Consider the following 17903-nt stretch of genomic DNA (forward strand, 5'->3'; position numbering starts at 1 on the left):
GAGGTACAGATTTGCCCTGAGTGGCGCGGGGGGACATGGGCAGACTAGATTCCTGACAACCTCGCCTCACCTTTGAGGCAAAGAATGAACCCCCCCTAAAAAAAGTGATGGTAGAGGAAGAGACTGGAGCGCCAGAGGCGACGGGTGGTGGTAGTCCCAGCTCCGCCGATCTACACACCATACTCACTGAAATGAGGCATGGATTTGCAACCATTGCGGGAAAGGTGGATACGCTCATGACCGGTATGGATAATATTGCGCGCAAGCTGGACCATCATGACACTCGGCTCAAAGAAGCGGAACAGCGCATATCTATTCGGAAGATGTTACAGAACAATTAAATGACAGAAACCATAGCGGGAAAGGTGGATACGCTCACGACCGGTATGGATAATACTGCGCGCAAGCTGGACAATCATGACACTCGGCTCAAAGAAGCGGAACGGCGCATATCAGATTCGGAAGATGTTACAGAACAATTAAAAACAGCAGTGACCCAAAAGGATAAAACGCATGAGAATCATTGAGGCCAAGAAAGAGGATATTGAAGCTCGCAGTCGCCGAAATAACGTCTGAATTTTAGGTGTGCCCGAGAGCACCAACATGGGCGGCTGGAGCACTATGTGGAAAAGATGCTGACGGCAGTCACTGGAGAGGGAGCTTTATCTGCCCAATTCATAGTGGAAAGGGCGCATACGTCGCTTGGGCCGCGACCGCCTCCGGGAGCAAATCTCCGTCCTATCATAGCGCGACTGTTAAACTACGGGATGCGGTGTTGAGGATAGCAAGAGAGAAAAAACAACTCAACGAGGGAGTGTCCTTTACCATATTCCCGGACTTCACAGTACAGGTGCAAGAGGAAAGGAGAAAGTTCAACGGCGTGAAGCAGAAGCTGAGGCAGGAACAGGTGCACTATGCTTTATTATACAAGTCGCGACTGCGGCTCACTTATCAGCGTAAGCAAACCATACACACAACGCCAAACTCAGTGGAGAAGTTCCTGAAGACGCTGAAGCGATGAAAGAATAATACTACGGAACAAGATGAGCTGGAAGAGACACTACTATCGGACGTTGAATGAATATATGCAGGAGCACAGTGACTCATGCTGCGACGAAGTGGACACTGGACAGGCACTGAGACACGGATGAGGAGAGTCCCGTACCACTGAATTCTGTAATGTAAAATGACAAATGGTATACTGGGAAAGTTGCTACATGTTCCTGTTGAGTTGTTTACAGATATGGGGGTGGTGATGATGTAATATGATCAGTGTTTTTTTTTTGGTCGGACACCCTTGCTGGATCTGGGGAACTGAAAAGAGTAGACGGACCCCAGCATAGTAGCAAGGTTACGGTGCGTCACCTAGGAGATTGCCCCAATGGGAGTACCCCTGTTGATCCATAATTTGGGAATGTTCGGGAGGGGGAGGGGACTGGCCGACACGATTGGGATGCGTCAGTGGGAGGGGGAAAGGGAGGAGGAGACAGGTTATAGCATGCGAAGGGTTAAGGTACAAAAAGAGGTTCAGATTAAAGTACTAGTTCGAAAGAGCAGGGGAGCGATTGGTCATGTTGCAGGACTGTGTTGCGATGTGAAGGACAAAAATGACAGGTAATGGGAGAGAATCGTCTATAACGATACTGTGTTGGAATATACGTGGTCTGAATGATGCTAGGAACGGCAGGAACATATTGGCGTACCTAGACCGCCATCAGGTGCATATAGCGCTATTGCAGGAATCGCATTTACACTCACATCACACATTTGAGAGTAGGTGGGCGACGGTGAGGTTGTTTTCATCTTACTCCTCATATGCTAGGGGCACGGCCATACTGATTAAGAAGTCCATACAATCCATTGTGATTAGTGAATTAATAGATGCAGCAGGGAGATTGATTATGGTTTGGGGCAGGCTGAGATCTGACAAGGTCACTATTGTGAATTGCTCTGCCCCTAATGTTGATACACCAGAATTTTTCACGACACTTTGGGGCAAGGTCGTGAACATTGGTTCGATGCATATTGTGGGGGGGGGGTGAATTTTAATGTCGCTATGGTGCCTAAGCTGGACAGAGTTGGAGGCACTGATAGTACGAGGGGAGGATGGGAAGGTACACAAAGAATTCAGGGTTAAACTGTCGGAGTACCAGGAAAAGGCTGCAAGGGAGGCAAAATTCAGAGGGAAGCAATGGGTGGCACAGATATTGTGAGGGAGAGAGACCAGGTAGGGCGTTAGCAGAAATTACTAGGAATCCACGATTCAGTACAAATATTTTGGAGATCAACAAGTCAGACGGTGGGATATGTCAGGACACTCAGGGCATTTTGGAATTATTTAGGTTACATTATGAAAAGCTATACACCACGCAGAGTGCGGGTGAGGTTTGGGGACTTTTTGGAAGATATTGCATGGTGTTGGTTAAAAACCAGGGAAGGACCCCACAGCGTGCGATTCTTACCGCCCACTATCACTAATTAATTGTGATGCTAAAATTTTTGCTAAGGTATTGGCTACCCGTCTATCCCTCCTCATGACGAGGATAGTACCCCCGGATCAGGCTGGGTTTGTTCCTGGAAGGTCCAACTATCGCAATCTGCATACGCTTTTTTGCTTAATCCAAACTATTGCCCCCGAATTCCCAGTATCCACGATTTTTTGGGATGCTACAAAAGCTTTCGTTTCGGTCGAGTGGCACTACTTATTTGCCATCCTGCACAGAATGGAGTTTCCCAAATGATTTACCTCCTGGATTCAATTGCTCTATTCCCAACCTACTGCCAGAGTCCTTATTAACGGCCGATTGTCAACTCCACTATCTATCACAAGGGGTACCCGACAGGGGTGCCCAATCTCCCCCCCCCCTTCTCTTCGCCATAGCAATTGAGCCATTAGCATGGATTTCGTTGTATGCGGATGATTTGACGCTTTACGTTACAGACCCTCAAAAAAAAAAAAAACAACCCAGTTACGTGAATTCCCGGTGTTTGGCCGGCTGTCAGGAATACAAATAAACTGGGGCAAGTCGCAATTCTTCCCACTCACCACTGCAGTATCAGAGTTCCAGTTGGATTACCCACTGGAATGGTGTCATTCGGACCTCAGTTATCTGGGGATCCAAGTATCTAGAGACAGGGAGGAGACGCTCAGACTGAATTATGGCACAGCTATTACTAAATTGGCCGCCAATGTTACACGTTGGATTTCCCTACCACTGTCCATGACGGGCAGAGCGTTGCTTATTAAAATGGTGATATTGCCACGTTTTCTGTATTTATTTCTAAAACATCCCTTATTACCCGGGCGCCTTCTTTTTTTAAACGCTGAGGTAGGAACTGCTCCGACTGTTTTGGGGTGGCAGGCAACCGCGGCTGAAATTGTCTATACTTGCTCAGCCCTATGGTAAGAGAGGCTTTGATATACCCGATTTCGAAATATATTATATTATATGAGCGCGCAGGCGCATTATGCCGATCATCGAATGGCACCCACGCCGTGTATGCCGCAGATCGCAGTAGAGGACTGGGTGGCATGACCTCTTCCCCTGAACGGCCTTGTACACGGCCCTAGAGACACCGTTTACCACAGTGTCATGTACGATTGACGCTTGGAGGCGAATTGCAAAATTACTCCACTTCACGTTGTTATAATTGGCACGAATGCCACTGACTTATCCCGAAATAGTATTGTTGCAGGAAACAGGATTCCACACAATGTGTGGGGGACCTTAAGATAGCTAATTGGGGGGGGAGGGGGGGGGGGGGGGGAGAATCTTTTCCTGGAGGGGCAGCTTCGGACTAAGGACCAGATGTTGGGGGGGTGCGGCACACACCTTTAGAAATTTGTTATTATGTACGGCTAAGGCAGGGTCTGAGTTAATGAATACAAATTTCTGAAATCCAAATGCATATACTCCTGGGCTCGGATGGAGGAATGCCCCATTCCAAACTAGAGTAGACTACAATGGAAACAAGCATTTACAATGCAACGGTCTCGGCATTGCAAAAGTTAGAGCTATTAGAATTGTAAATGAACGAGACTTTAAGGTCTTCACATTGTAAATGACAAGGTCTTTTATTTATGTTTTAAAAACCAAAACATAAATAAAAGTCATTGTCATTTACAATAGCCAATAGCTCAAAGTCGCATAATGTGTATGGCAAACTACAGTAGCCTCCTGACGAGTGCACTTTCACTTAATTTTTTACAAATGAAAGCCCGGCCACTTTTTTTTTTTACAAATTAGGCAGTGGTGGTGTCCGCGTGCGCACGGCAGTGGTGGTGTCCGCGTGCGCACGGCAGTGGTGTTATCCGTGTGTGCATGGCAGTGGTGGTGTCCGCGTGCGCACGGCAGTGGTGTTATCCGTGTGTGCATGGCAGTGGTGTTATCCGTGTGTGCATGGCAGTGGTGTTATCCGTGTGTGCATGGCAGTGGTGGTGTCTGTGTGTGCATGGCAGTGGTGGTGTCGAAATGGACTTCAAGGTGCACTTTTCCGAACGGAGGTTTTTTTAATCGAATACCTTGTCCCTTGAGTTCGGCGATGTTACTCAGCCATCGTCAACCTGGAGCCTCTGGCCGCTAACTGGAAGGAGGCAGTACACAAACCATGTTATACGGACAGCAGCGGTCTAGTGCCAAGAAGAGGGTGCAGGCGCCTATATATATATCAAAGTTTATATATGTGCGATCCGCAAGTTAAACGTGTCAGATCAAATCTGCGCGAGCTGAAAGTGACAAACTGGATTCCTGGCAGGGTCAGTGTGGCTTTTCAATTCTTCCAAATTGTTTTGCTGTTGCCTTCAGTTAAAAAAAGTCCGGTGCAAAAAGTGCTGGTTAAACTACATTTTACAGGATGCCTTTGCCCGACTTGTAAAGAATTCCAGAAAATGCATATATGTGTCTGTAACAACTGTAGATGCTTTGCTGTTTTTTTTTTCTTAAAACTCAATAAATACAATATAAAAAAATAAAAAATAAAAAGTAACAGCCACGCTAAAGGACCAGCGTGCCCTGGTCTGCGGTCAATATTTATGTAAAATTTCCCAGAGAGATTCCTAAAAACCTCATTTCGGACCCGCCTTCTAAATATCTAATCACCATAACACATGCCGGACACATGGCTGCAGGCTGTGCCTCTGTCTGTGAAACAGGCGCATGTTATTCACAGCAGCCCCAAAACTGCCTTTCAGATGGCCATCACGAATGAAGACTTGTAAATTAAGCAGCCCCTGCGGTCTGTGGCGAGCACGGTACATGAAGAGATCTGTCAGTAGCATCCCAGACCGAGATCCTATAGGATCGCAGCCCCAAAACTGCCTGTCAGATGGCCATCACGAATGAAGACTTGTAAATTAAGCAGCCCCTGTGGTCTGTGGCGAGCACGGTACATGAAGAGATCTGTCAGTAGCATCCCACACCGAGACTCTATAGGATCGCGGGACGTGTTTTTTAGCGCGAGGGTCGTGCACCTTGGTTTGACCGTCGTGTCTTCGTTGCGCAGCTGTTTGTTATTGTGCCACTGCTAAATCCGACGGTTTCCGAGCCCTGTGATTAGTAATGGCAGATCCTGCCAGCATAGGGGGCCCCGGTGGGATTCCACGGGGTCTATGCATTAAGTATATTTAACTTTGTGGTGTGCTGAAAGGCAGCGCGCTGTAGACAGAGGGCTGCAGCTCTGTGAACAATGTGGTGTACTGTACGTGCCTCGTGCCCTTCTGTGGTTCACAAGAAGCTGCTGTTCTCTGTCAGTTTTCAGATGATTAAAAGTACTGCTCTTTCCATAACGTTGTGTTACTTCAGACAACAATAGCGTGCGTCTATGGGTTGCACAATTCACCGTGTCTCTAGTGCCAACATTACTAACATGCAGACAGACGACAAAAAAAAAAAAAACCTGCCTGTTTATCAGCACCGCGCGCTGGTATGCAGACTTCCCCTGCATTCCACAGAGGCGCGCGACGCGATCCGGCCTGCCATGCATGCCGTGGAGACAAGACCTGGCCGCGCGCACAACGTTATCCTATGGAAAAACGCTGCGCGCGGCCAGGTCTTGTCTCCCTTCGGCGTTCTCAGACCACTGAGACGCCGACAATAGTTCTCTGGCGAGAACGCGCTTTTCAAGCGCGTTATAGCCGAGACCTAATAAACCGGTGTGGAGAGGGACAACAACAGCAACAGTACCATGGTCATATATCTAACAGTTGTCAAATGTGCCAATATGCATTTGCAGGTTATAGGGACTATTGCACGAAATCCAGATGGAGTGACATGGGAAGTTAATAAATACACTGGCTATGACATTTAAGTAAATGAGAGAGTACTTCATACAGTACACTTAGCCCTCACTCATGCATGAAGTCAATCCATTTTATAAGCCAGCACATCTAATTAAAAGATTCACACAATGTCACAAATGGTAGTGGCTAGTCCAAAGAAATGTACACCACAATACACAAGTTGCTCACAATGCCTTTCTTATAAAGACAGGTGGAATAGTATTCTACTACATGTTCCATGAGAAAAAGTCCCACCCACAATCCGATTACAATTCCGTGGCCCAGATAAGGCTCAACTTACTTTTCAAGGACGATAAACCATAGCTTCCATAAATTCACTGGTTCCCACTGACGCTTCCTCAAAAGAAGGGAAACACAGACGTTCTAGTCCAATTCATTTTTTACCAGTCCTCCTTATCACCATGCACTGTACTGATTCACAAATCCCCAGCCAATGCATTTTTTGCTACAGTTACTTCTAGTTCATCTTATGGTCGATTTCAGACAGAGGAAAAGCCACTAGAGTAGAGTGTGAACTAAAGAAAATGAGACCAGAGTTAATAGTGTACACCAGACAGGCACAGAAGGACGCTTGGTCTTGTGGAAAAGTGGAAATCTCTGAAATATCTACCTGGCTCTTCGTCTAGTGCCACCACTGATGTCCTAATGTGTAGTGAAGCCAGGTAAGCATTCCACAGATATTCAGATGGAACAAGGAGAAATTTGTGGGGGAAAGGAAGGGTGGGGGGCTCTTGAAACACCAAAGACCAGCAAGCCAAGGTTGGGCTTTTCTTTTAAAACCCCTTTAAAAAAAAAAAAAAAAAATCAATAATCTCTACACCACCTGGGTGTTCTGGAGAAGTAAAGCCAATGTGCTTTTAAAAAGGAGACTAACGTAATACATAACAGTTCAAATAGACACAATTTGATATGCTATGAAACAGCAGCAGTGTCAGAAAAGCAAAACTCCCCAAAGGAATTTACAACAGTTCATCAGAAGCGTCCTGCTATCACATCAAAAAACAAACGGCAACACTAAAGTAATTATTAAGTAAATACACAAACACTGGCACTGAAAGGAACTAACTGTGGTGCACATGGGCTCCTTGTGAGAGCGCAATATGCAGTCACTCCAAGTGATGTTAACTAGTGGCTTAAGTAGGCTGACTCACTGCCCCTTGGTTTTTGCTGTAGTGGGTGGAAGTGAAAATGTGAATGACAACAGTGGATAAAGAGAGGTGGCTCAAATTCCTATATGCAAGTGCATTATACATATTTTAGCAAAATAAAAAAGGTCTAGGTGTACATGGTATGTTATCCAGAATATACTTATGGCTATGTACTAGAAACATACTGCCCTGAGTATCTGCGATACAGCACCTGCCCTGCACACTGTCCAAAGACTCCTCGCTCAAACTCCACTTTCCCCTACCAGCACATATCGGGGGGGGGGGGGGGGGGGGGGGGGGGAATTCCTGGAAGTTTGCGTTACAGGTCCTGAGGGACTATGTTTTTAGGCACGATATATGCATACTTACTGAAAAATGCTTGACCATAAAATCAGTGCCTGTTTGCACATTACCACACTGTATCGAAAGCACTTAATGTTTTCATAGGTGTGTGGACATCCCAAAGCATGCTGCATGCTAAAAACACTGCAAGGACAGTTGATCAAAAAAGGAACAAACTTTATGGATTTAGAAAATAAGACAGAAACTGATCAGGATGGACATGCAGTTGCAGAATTCAATCTTCCTATAGCGAAATTCTGAGAAATGGCAGATATAAAAGTGGCCTTTAAGGCAAAGAGGACTTTACTAAATAATACAAGGAGTGAGAGTGACTATGGAGGACCTCAACCTGGCTGATGAAAGAAGCCAGTTGAAGAGAACACAGTAGTGGCTATTAATAACGAGACTGGCAACAGAATTACCAACTATGGAGATGTTTAACCAATACTATTAAAGAGCATATTCTGACATTAAGCGGACTTTGTTGATACAGGCCATTTGTGGCAGGTAAATAAGCATGCAGTATGGAGGCACTCCAAATTCATAATTAACTTCGGCTCAAAACATCTCAGTGAACTGGAAGTTTACAAAGCCAAATGTATTTCAATTGGGTCTTATAGCTCAGGGAATTTGGGGCTGGGGAGGCAGGGCGGAGAGATTAAAGATGATCCCATTAATCAGAGGGTCAATAACGGGTGTAGAGATGGTCGACAGTTACACCCAGCACATCCACAGTCATTTGTCATTATGAATTAGCCGTGACTATGTCAGTAATGTTATCAAGCTTTGAAAACTTTGATGGCCTGGTCATGTCCACAGCTTCAAATATACTGGCAATCGGTTACTAACACTATCACAACAATGCTGGCAGAGCACATTCCTAATCTAGCACAGGTATGTTTATTGGGGATCTATAAAATTAAACAAGTCCGCAGACGTAAACTACTAGTGGTGGCACTACTCCTAGCTAAAATAACAATAGCTATGAAGCGGGAGAGCAAACGAGCACCTAAGAGTGAGCATTGGATCGCCGACATTACCAACTGTAAGGAAAGATTTGAAACATGCGGAAGACATCCGAGGCCTCCGCCCAAAAGATTTTTGGGACCCATTAGTGCAATACTTAAGAGCTGTGGAGCCTGACTACTATAATACCACATTGGCCTCTTACTTGACAATGAGCTGATGATACAGCACTTTAAGGATTGTAAATGAAATTTCAAATGCTAAAATTGTAAGCCTATACTTGAGCTGTGTCTATTTTGGATGTGAACGTCATGAATGTGTGGAGAAATTAACCTGTGACCTATGTACATGCTGTGAACCTCTGAACTATTGTATATTAGCAACTGTTTGTGTACCATGGAAACTGTATATTATACTGGACCGGTTTAAATTAAAAAAAAGAGGAGCAAGCACAGCCAGGGGGCAGGGGAGCAAGCACAGCCAGGGGAGCAAGCAAAGCAAGGGCAGGAGAAGAGGGGCGGGTTCAAACCCCCTAACTTAAAAACATTAAATCTTCGGACCGAACTGCGCAAGCGCAGCCTACGGTCCAACCTAATAAACGATCACAGCCCCATGATAAAGGAAAAAAGATATGACATTGGGGTCTGAAACACAGACTGGCATCCTTAACCTTTACACCCTCAGCACTAGGCATTAGGACACCTGCAGTTTAGCTTTGGAGCTCAATGCGCGATTTCGAAAATTTCAGCTTGAGAAATGCTGCCGATTTAAAAGCCGGGACTAACCGATGTTATTCATAGCATGGCGTCATTCAAGACATGAAGTCACTTGGCAGGAAGAACTAGCTTTCTTGGGTACAGTAACAAAGTACATTTGAAATTTGGGACATATGTGGCTTAAAGGCCAGTACTGCCGACGTTGGAACTGGGAACCAGATTCAATCCCGACGTACGGTCAACGTCTTGTGTTTCTGGGCAAATCACAATCTTCCTGTGCTTAAAAAATGAATCTCGACTTATGTCATATAATCGGGTGCTCGTGTAAAGTACTGAACAACCTTGGGACAAGTGCGAGTTATAAAAAACCTCAAAAACAAGCCGCAAACCTGAGTGAAGAACACATTATTACAAGTAACAGCGTGCAGGGGCTTACACCCGATAGTTATTCAATGAACCAGAGTGAAGAACACATTATTACAAGTAACAGCGTGCAGGGGCTTACACCCAAATAGTTATTCAAATAGTTATTCAATGTCATTTTGACACCTTCGTGGGCTACAGGATTGTCCTTGCAGCAGACAGGACTTTGTGCTGGGGTTTTTAATCCAGTGCTTAGAATGTTTAAAAGCTGAACAGCATTACCCAGAACGAAAAGTCGAGTAAGTCAATAGGCCTGAATTTGCTTAATGTTTAACAGAGGAATTATTGGCAACCAGGATTTAGGTTCCAAAACCAAATATAAACCAGCAGAATACGTGACCAATTACAAATACAACCAAAGACAATGCTATACAGTAGGTGACTACGGTTGAAGGAACAATCCCTGCAGGATGCACAAGACGTGACATGACCACGCGAAAGTGGAACTAAAACCTATTTGACAGCAGGTGAGATGCACAAGTCATCCGAGCGCCCTCTTCCCTGACCCCTCTTCCGCCTGTCACATCACAGACAGGAGCAGATCTGCTGGCCAGATCCCGCCCCTCCCCACTCACACACCCTCCGCAACCGGTTAAGCCTCGCACCCCCTAAATCTACTCCCCCTCCTCCTCGCCGCATCCTCCTCCCGGCTCCGGTTCCACTGCACACACAGGAAGCTGAAACACCACCTGGCAGGAAGTACCGCCTGCAGGCCTTACTGTTGCTTGGTTACGACGCCGCACAGTCCCCTTTCTCCAATCGGCTCCTTCGTGCCCTGCTCCGTCCCCGATTGCACTGACAGATCGGCGCACCTCTCCCAGAGCTCCCGGACTCTAATTATATCCCTGGGTCACCAAGGAGACCCGTGGAGGGCGGGGATGGATGAGAAGGGGGTACTGGGCTTGATAAACTGTTACTGGGATTGTGCGAGTGACCACAGGGGTGATGGATGGGAGATAGTGATCTGTGGTCCTCAGGCAAGCCGGAAGCGCATCAGCTAACAAGGGCCTGCAGCAGAGGGCACAGCTACCTCGGGGGAGGGATCGCAAAAGAGCCCCCTCCTTTTCAGACTGGGGAGGCGTGTTTTTTCATGATGACGCCACACCGAGAAAGAAACAAAAAAAAACACGCCCCTCAATCCAAAAAAGACAGGGCTTAAACGGAGTGACGCCCCTCTCCTCCAATGGCTGGCCAGCATTTACGAGGCCAGCCAATGGAGAAGAGGGGCGGGTTCAAGCCCCCTAACTAAGAAACATTAAATCTCAGAGCTCCGCCCACACTGCTACACAGAGCGACGCAGTCCTTTACCTAAAAAGGGGGTTTGGAAGAATCAGAAGGAGAGTGCAGCAACATGGTAAGTACGGGGGTAAAGGTAGATGCGATTGGTGGTGGAAGCCGTACACAAGGGAGAAAAGAAAATTAACGCATGCACTGCTATGGAAGGTTATAAGAAAAAAGTTGCTGAATGATAGTGGAATAATACAAACCATTCAATCAAAAAAGGATGGCAAAAAAGCTCTGCTCCCAAATTTAGAGGGGCCAAACATTGTAGCATGAAGGAAATCACTGTGTATGAAGCAAGCATTAGAGATTCACAAGAAAGATCGCCATTATTAAGCAATGGGCTGACTCATGACCCACTCTAAGTATCGGTATTGTACAAAATAGGTCTTTCAACAAACAGTTAAACATGTACACAGATGAGACCTAAAAAAAACAACTTCCACATGAATAACTTTAGCTGAAGCCTTCCTCTTATCCTAAAAGCATATCTGTAGCACAACTGATTGCAATTACGTAACTGGTTCCTTGGTGACCAACATCAAACCATCCTCAAAACTTATTTTTATCTGGGCAGGTATGTAACAGCTGGTTTATAGACCTGTTCTCCGTAATAATACTGTACATTTTAGAAAAGTAATGACATTCGGGGATTTCACACACAATACTGATGGGAGTATTTGAAACGAAACGCCTATATCGGCAAGTTTCAAACATTTCAAACCCTTTACCTTCAAATCAAGTGACATCACAAAGTAATGTAGTCCACAAATAAGACATGAACTCAGGGCAAAATCCTACATGAATACTGAAGAAAAAAAAGAAAAGAAAATAAAAAAAAAGAAAAAAGAAAAACCGCAAGTAGCCAGATCCCAGAATGCACTAAGAAATAACAAAAGTGTGTGATTACTGAACAATCCAACCACGAGCATGCATGTCACTGACGCCACCATTTTAGGGATCATGGATTAAGATTATGGTTACCACTTTATGGAACTCTTTTGCATTGAAAACAACCAAAAAATCACTAGTTTACATGATGTTTTGTTTATAAAATGATAGTTTATCTATAAAAATGAATATACAAAAAAAGGCTCGGCTTACAAATTGGACAGTGATGTGCTTTCAGGGGTATAGAATTCCTATGGCCTGATTCCCAGGACAGTTTGGGCCCAAGGCCAACAGGTTTTCATATTTGTTTGTATAAATTGTTCATTAATACAAAATATCTCAGCGTAACAACACTATGGAAAATAAGTACTTTGAACCCAGCTTGCATTACTGACAGTTTGTAGTGTAAACACAAATCCACTGCAGAGGCCCCACCAATCTTGCCCTCACCATAACTTCAACCTATGAGGAACTAGGATTGACTACCACCTCCCCACCATGATCAACATCTTCATCCAGAGTGGAACCTTGCCAGACATCTGGAAACATGTAGAAGTTACAGCTCTCCTGAAAAGTGTAAAAAAATAAATTAAAAAAAAAAATGTTAATGGGAGACTTAAAAGAATAATCAACTACAGACCCATCTCACTCTTACCCTGCCTATCCATAGATATGGAAAAAGCGATCAACAAACTACTCTCCAACCTTCTCCAACACCACCACCTACTAGACATCTTGCAGTCTGGGTTCCGCAATTACCACAACATGGAAGTCACTCATCACAACAGTCAACATCCGGAGCATCATGGACAAAAGAATAACCGCCGCACTAGTACTACTCGACCGCTCTGCAGCCTTTAATACAGTCTCCCAAAGCACCCTCATTACAAGACTCCTCAACTCCAGAATACATGGACCCGCCCTGACCTGGCTGGCCTCATTTCTCTCCAACAGGATCCAGCAAGTCAGGCCCCTGCCCTCCATCACGAAACCAAGAAACTCATATGAAAGTCCCTCAAGGAACATCACTGAGTCCTACCTACCTTCTTCAACGTCTACATGGCGTTGCTCGCCCAGGTTATAAGATCTCATGGAATCAACATTGTTTGCTACACAGACGAAACCTAGCTCATACTCTCCCTCACAGACAACAACCATGCCACCATGACCAACTTCAACACCTGCAGCAAACTGGATGAAACAGAACTGCCGGAAGCTCACAGATAAAACTGAAGTCCTGATCTGCAGAAATAAGAGCTCCTCCTCCTGATGACCACCTCCCATGCCAAATACTTTTGTGTCATCTTGGACTACAGACTAATGATCGTCAAACAAGTGAAGACCGTCACATCCTTCTGCTTCTACAACCTACCTATACTCCGTAAAATATTTAATTGGCTTTCCACAGACACCAGGCGCACAGTCACCCAGGCCCTCATCACCAACTGACTAGACTACGGCAACACACTATGCCGGCATCACAAATCAACTCATACAAAGACTCCAGATCACCCAGAACGTCGCTGAACTCATCCTCCGTATCCCCTGCAATGTACACATCACATCCCACCTCCGAGTCAAGTCAAGTCATAAAATTTGTATAGCGCACTACATACCCAGAGGGTTTCAAGGCGCTTAGGAATGGGAGGAGGATTATTTGTCAAATATCCACGTTTTAAGCTGCTTTCTGAACGCTAGGTGGTTCTGGGTGAGGCGAAGGTAAGCGGGGAGTGAGTTCCATGTTTTAGCAGCCAGGTATGAAAATGATCTGCCTCCCATGGTGGTCTTGTTGATGCGAGGTACAGTGGCGAGGGCTTGGCTGGAAGACCGTAGTTGGCGGGAGGGGGTGTAGAAGGACAGTCGAGAGTTGAGGCAATCTGGTCCGATGTCGTAGAGTGATTTGTGTGCGTGGGTAAGCAGTCGGAAAGTGATCCTCTTATTGACGGGTAGCCAGTGGAGGTCTTTAAGGTGACCATAGATGTGTTCGTTGCGTGGGATGTCTAATATGAGCCTGGCTGATGCGTTTTGGATTCGTTGGAGTTTCTTCTGGAGTTTTGCGGTAGTACCCGCGTAGAGGGTGTTTCCGTAGTCCAGTCGGCTCGTGACCAGAGCATGGGTGACTGTTTTCCTTGTTTCGGAGGGGATCCAGCGAAATGTTTTTCTGAGCATGCGAAGAATGTTGAAGCAGGAAGAGAGCTACACTGTCTACCAATTCAGAAGCAGTGTGAATTCAAACTGCTCACCCACTGATGCAAAGCCCTCCACAACATTCGACCTGCCAACCTCAACTTCCACGGATTGCCCTATTCATTTGCTCCAGACCCTGGCTACCACTCGGGTAATATTCACACTCAACAAATCCTTAAAGCATAACAAGATGTATACACGTTTGCAAAACGTAATAATTTTAGGCTACTTACAATGCTCCCCAAGTGTATGCAAAAACATGCACAAGCCTGAAAGCAAGACACTTGATTGCTTACTTTCAAAATCAAATGTCCATAAAAATTAACTGCTAAACTATTGTGAAACTTTAGATACAGTTTCTTCAAGGAATCACATAATAAAAATATGTTAGATGCATAATAATACATATAGGAATGAAAATCAGCATAACACATTGTGGGCAACATAAAAACACAGAGGGGACCCAAATCCTATAGATCACAAAAATGCCTGCGAGTTATAGGTCCTTAAATTGCTGCAGATTCAGAAATTTCAGGAATTCACACGCTTTTACAGAAGAAATAGGCCTCAAGAACGTGCTTTGAGCAAAAGTCCGTATTCTCCGCCCTAGGGAAAATGTTTACTCCTGCTTTGGACAGGCAACAGGTCTTTTTCATCTATGCACCCAAGAAAAGAAACAACATCCCTTTATCTATCAGGACTGACCCAACGCTGCTCCAATTTAGGAAAGAGTTCAAGACACCTCTATAAAGAACTCTACATCATTATGCATTAACTATCTAAAACTCAGCTAGCTCTCCTTTTGCTTCCAGATTTTAAACGTGCCTTGGACCATTAAGCACCTAACAGAGGGCCAAGTGAGAGATACAAGTCCTTCATCTAATCAACTCCATTTTAGACTGCTGTTGCTTTTCGACCAATTCAGATAGTCATATGGGTCTCAGTGAACCAAAATAACTGCACCTCTCAATTCATTAATCTCCCACACCAAAACTATCCAATAAGCAGTTTGTGTACTAAGCATTGCAAGAACAAAAACAAGTTACATGTTGGACTAGGAAAAAAGATCTGGGTCAGTGAGGCACACTTGGAATAGAGTCTCCAGGGGGAAGAGGGCAGTATGCTTACTTCCAAATTATGACTAGTCTTTGAGCTGGAATGGAGCTGGCATCAAATTCACGATTACATAGTGACACGTGTTTGGTAAAATTTACAACTATAAGTTCCCTATATTCATTTACAACATTTCATAGATGGAATGACAGAAGAACTGATGTTGAATTGGCTGGCAGAACGCAGTAAAAATAGTTTCTTGTATAGCATTTGCAAAGCTACATTATTCTTTCAAGTCTACAACATAAACTTACTGTGTTAATAAAGGAACAATCACAACCTCCATCTAGAGCATGAATGACAGAAAACCAGTTAGCCAAGACTTAAAATGAAGTTCTCAGAAAACCTCATACAAGGTACAGTAAAGCTTTAAATGTAAGATTGTGAATAAGACCAGGCTCATCTGCCTCCAACATTCCAAGGCACAGACCTCTATAAATGTTATGTCACTTCAACTCAATACTAATTACATTGAGTTACTTTGGTGCCTACACCTGCAAGACATCTTTAAAACATACAAAATATGTAACTTCTCACTTTCAAAGTACCACTCAGGGGATGAAGTAAAAGAAATGAAAACAGAGCTTCTAAGACACTGCACAGGCAATAAAGCATTGGAAACTTGTAGGAAGGCTTCAGAGTTTTGTTTTTCTGCTCGATTACCTGATAAATCGTGATGAATAAGGTCAGCAAAATTCGGGTCTTCGCCCCACCAAAATATCCACAGCTCTCGACGGCCAGGTCTCTGATCCCTGCGCCAAACACTCAGCACGTCTGCCTTGAGACATCTACTGAAGCTGCTCAGGATGGGATCTTCCTCGGTTACTGGAAAGAGAATGGGCGCTGATGTTGGACCTTGCCATACGTACCGTTTCCATTTAATCCCCGATAAATCCGCCTGCCAGAGAAAAGAAAGCAAGGTTACTGTTTGAAGTCCATCAAGAAATAAAGTGACTTGAAATTAACGATTTAATTTACAGTTACGGGTGAAATGAGTGTACAAAACATCCCATCACAATGCATTTTAAAAAAAGTCACTTTAACTTTACTCTGCATTCAGCAAAACAAATGCCTATGCAATCTCAAATGCAACATACAACAAAAAAACATTACCCACTATATAGTGTTTAGAGGACGAACAATATAAAACCGAGCAGTGCACACCAACGTAAAAAGTAAAAAAGTGGCTTTATCTGAAGAATTTAGAGTCACTGATAAGTATTAAACACTCATGTACACAAAATAGATGAATAATCAATTGCCTACTATATACAAACATCGCGGGGAAAAAACTCGCTACTGACACGGAGCCGAGGAGTCCTATTTAGAGAGCTGCCTCCTGAATACTAGTATCGTAAGTGGAGCACTTGACTAATAATTAAAAAAAAACAAGAGTCACCAAAACCTGTTCCACGATATTTACATGACTGCTTTACAAGAGGAAGGGCTAGAGAAAAGGGGGGAAAAAAAAGAAACCACGCAAATCAAACCTAAAATGCTGGGTAGGAATAGGAAGATTGACTCGAACGGTTTCTTAGCCAAACAGAAAAACGATTTACTTGTTGGCACTATTGGTCAGAAAGAGGAGCTGCTTTTGAGAATCACATTCCTGGACTATAATTACTCTGAATGCAACAATAGAGATTTCAACGTTTAACACGGTGCATGCTTAGTAACAGCTGGCATGCTAACACATGGATAGCCTCGGACTTCAGGGAATAGGGGGACTTGTGGAACACCGGAGTAAGACTTACTCCCAGCAACAGATAGTTTACCACACACCTTTCTGGTACAATGCATCTTTCTAATTAAAGACAGGAATGCAGTGCATGTTTCCAGGCCTCCCTGAATCACTGACTATCTAGATTTCATGTACACTGTCAGGGCCTACTGCCAAAACCTGCAAATTCAGTACTCTCGATCTATGTCCGCATTTGACATGCTTGAAGTAAAATATAAATCCTTGCCCCTCACAAGCGTAACAAATATGAAGTCAGGTGACATGCATTTAACTGCCAAAATGTAAACAAGCCGAATATGTGCATGCAGCTTTCCAATATAGAAAACAAATTAGACTTCATTCGCAAAAAAATATATACTACAATTGGACTCCTTGGGTTCACTCATATGCAAACCTCAAATGACTAACTATTAAATCTTCATTAACACAAACAAATATACTTGGCACAAAACCACCCAATAGGCATACTGCCAATAAAACCATGCTCAAACCAGGCCAGAAAATTAGCCTCGTTTTGCCATCAAGGAACAATGAATTTACAATAAACATGGCCATTGAAAATGTATTCTTAAAAATCAGGATTGGAATTATATGGCCATTAAGTGATTAACTATTTTGCAGATTACTGTGAAAGAATTTGGTCAGTCAACAGGTGACAATACAGAGTATGAACCATGGTTATCAAACTAAGAAGTTAAAAAACCAACAACAACAAAAACGACTTAGCAGCAGCAACAACGTCAAGCGGACCAACATAATGGTGTTGCTCTGTTAAGTGGACAAGATAAAAATACATG

General features: G+C 44.2%; 1 protein-coding gene across 1 annotated transcript in view; it reads right to left on the reverse strand.

Moving 5' to 3' along the window:
- The window catches only part of LOC147672106 (mediator of RNA polymerase II transcription subunit 13-like), a 465300-nt gene that overhangs the window by 445211 nt on the left and 2186 nt on the right, over positions 1-17903 (reverse strand). The window contains exon 2 of the mRNA XM_086948030.1: positions 16029-16263. Within this exon, the coding sequence (XP_086804156.1) occupies positions 16029-16263 (235 nt within the window). The remainder of the gene's footprint in view (positions 1-16028; positions 16264-17903) is intronic.

Source organism: Lissotriton vulgaris, unplaced genomic scaffold (genome assembly GCF_964263255.1).
Source record: "Lissotriton vulgaris unplaced genomic scaffold, aLisVul1.2 SCAFFOLD_1429, whole genome shotgun sequence".
Lineage (NCBI taxonomy): Eukaryota > Metazoa > Chordata > Amphibia > Caudata > Salamandridae > Lissotriton > Lissotriton vulgaris.